The 1,861-nt window shown below is 37.9% G+C and overlaps 1 protein-coding gene across 1 annotated transcript in view; it reads left to right on the top strand.

Moving 5' to 3' along the window:
- Window positions 1-69: 69 nt before the first annotated feature.
- LOC102195613 (meprin A subunit beta-like) overlaps window positions 70-1,861 on the top strand; it is a 3,533-nt gene continuing 1,741 nt past the window's right edge. Inside the window, exons 1-5 of the mRNA XM_005736154.2 lie at window positions 70-295; window positions 400-852; window positions 943-1,116; window positions 1,273-1,378; window positions 1,581-1,625. Of these exons, the coding sequence (XP_005736211.1) occupies window positions 85-295; window positions 400-852; window positions 943-1,116; window positions 1,273-1,378; window positions 1,581-1,625 (989 nt within the window). The 5' untranslated portion in view covers window positions 70-84. The remainder of the gene's footprint in view (window positions 296-399; window positions 853-942; window positions 1,117-1,272; window positions 1,379-1,580; window positions 1,626-1,861) is intronic.

Consider the following 1,861-nt stretch of genomic DNA (forward strand, 5'->3'; position numbering starts at 1 on the left):
CCAGAGATAATAATAAATACTTTTGATACTTAAAATTTAAAGATAATTTTGAACTGTATTGTAGGTCAGGATGCGGGTTACTTCATGTATGCTAGCACAGAACGAGGTCAGGAGGGAGACTCAGCCTGGCTGGAGACAAAGAGGATGAGTCCCCAGAGGGAGTGTCATGTCCAGTGTCTGCAGTTCTACTATTACAACAATGGGAGCCAGACAGACAAACTTAACATCTGGATCAGAGAGTTTCAAGATAACTGGGACTCCACAGGGACTCTCTACCTCATGGGACAGATCAGTGGTAATGAATCATTTGCGTGATTATTTATGATGATTTTCTCCAGTGAAGTGTAAATTCTGACATTTTACATTTTATGAGTGGATGTCAAAAAATTCTCCCTCCAGGTCTACCAACATCTCACTGGACTCTCCACCATGTTCCTCTAAATGCCACCAAGCAGTTCCAGGTGGAGTTTGAGGTTCGTAAAGGAGCAGGAAACTCTACAGGTGGCTTCTCTATTGATGACATCAATCTGTCAGAGCTCGAGTGTCCAGATGGAACCTGGCAGATTAATGATTTTGAGAGATTTTGGAACAGTACTCATACTCCAGCCCTGATATATAGCCCACGCCAGTATTCCAGTGAGGGCTATGCTTACCGAGTAGCGTTATATCTCCGCCAGACAGATTTTGGAGCATATGTGCAACTTGTCTCTGGTGTCTATGATGACCAACTGCAATGGCCTTGCCCACAAAGGCAATTTACTGTTCAAATGGTGGATCAGAACCCCAACATCCAGCTACAGATGTCAAGGCAAATGAGTCTCACCACTGACCCAAATCTGCTCACCTTCACTGGTACGTTTGCAGAAACATGAAGTAATGCTTAAAAAAATTCTACTAACTAAATTATTAAACACTCTGTTACATATGCTTTTGTATAAACAGGTGTTCCCTTTTGGGGCAAACCTCGTGATGTTGGAACTCAAATTGTTGATGAGAACAATGAGACCATCTATGTTAATAACCTGTATGGTAGATATTATTTTGCATCTTTGGAAGACATCAAATCCAGAGATTACCTCAAAGGAGGGACTGCCATTTTCATCTTCAGTGTACAAGGCAAATTAAAATAATTTCATTCCTAAACTTATATTTTAAGTTTCAAGTACAATTACTTGAAACTTTTACAACAGAAATGTATGAAACATTTGAATCATTTTACACAACATCAAAATGAAGTTTTCTATGATTATTTTAATTTCTTTATTCCAATAGATCTCACACCTCTAGTTAATGGAAGTTCACTGCCATGTCCTCAAGTAAGAACAGTAAAAATTACACATCCTCCTGGAGACCAGGATAAAGGAAACTGCTCATCACAGTAGGACATGTTATTAAAATACAATTCATGTGAAGATACAACATGTCATATGAAACAATATATATGATGAGAGATACTGCAATTTTCTCATGCATTTTTGAGCACCTTGCAAGAATAAGTGTGGTTGCTAGATGTAAGAGTTAATGCAGGTGAAACTCTAACAAGTTTTAATACCCCTCTGAAAATGCTTTAACTTTTACAGGATCTCAACCACCTCGATTCCTACCTCATACACAACAGATGGCAGGTACTGCAATGTTCTCAAACATTTCCTGATTTTTAATAAATAGAAAGTGTTTCTTTCAAACAGAAACACTAAAACTAACGCTAAAAAGTTTTAACATACCTGTTAAGAAATGCTTTGATGTTTACAGGATCTCACCCACCACAATTCCAATTCCAGACACAACAATCTTCTCAAACATGTTCTGTTTATAACAATGTGTGTGGACATGAAAAATGTAGATGTTATACCAATGATAG

This window comes from Pundamilia nyererei, unplaced genomic scaffold (assembly GCF_000239375.1).
Source record: "Pundamilia nyererei isolate P.nyererei 1_Seehausen unplaced genomic scaffold, PunNye1.0 scaffold00067, whole genome shotgun sequence".
Classification (NCBI taxonomy): Eukaryota; Metazoa; Chordata; class Actinopteri; order Cichliformes; family Cichlidae; genus Pundamilia; species Pundamilia nyererei.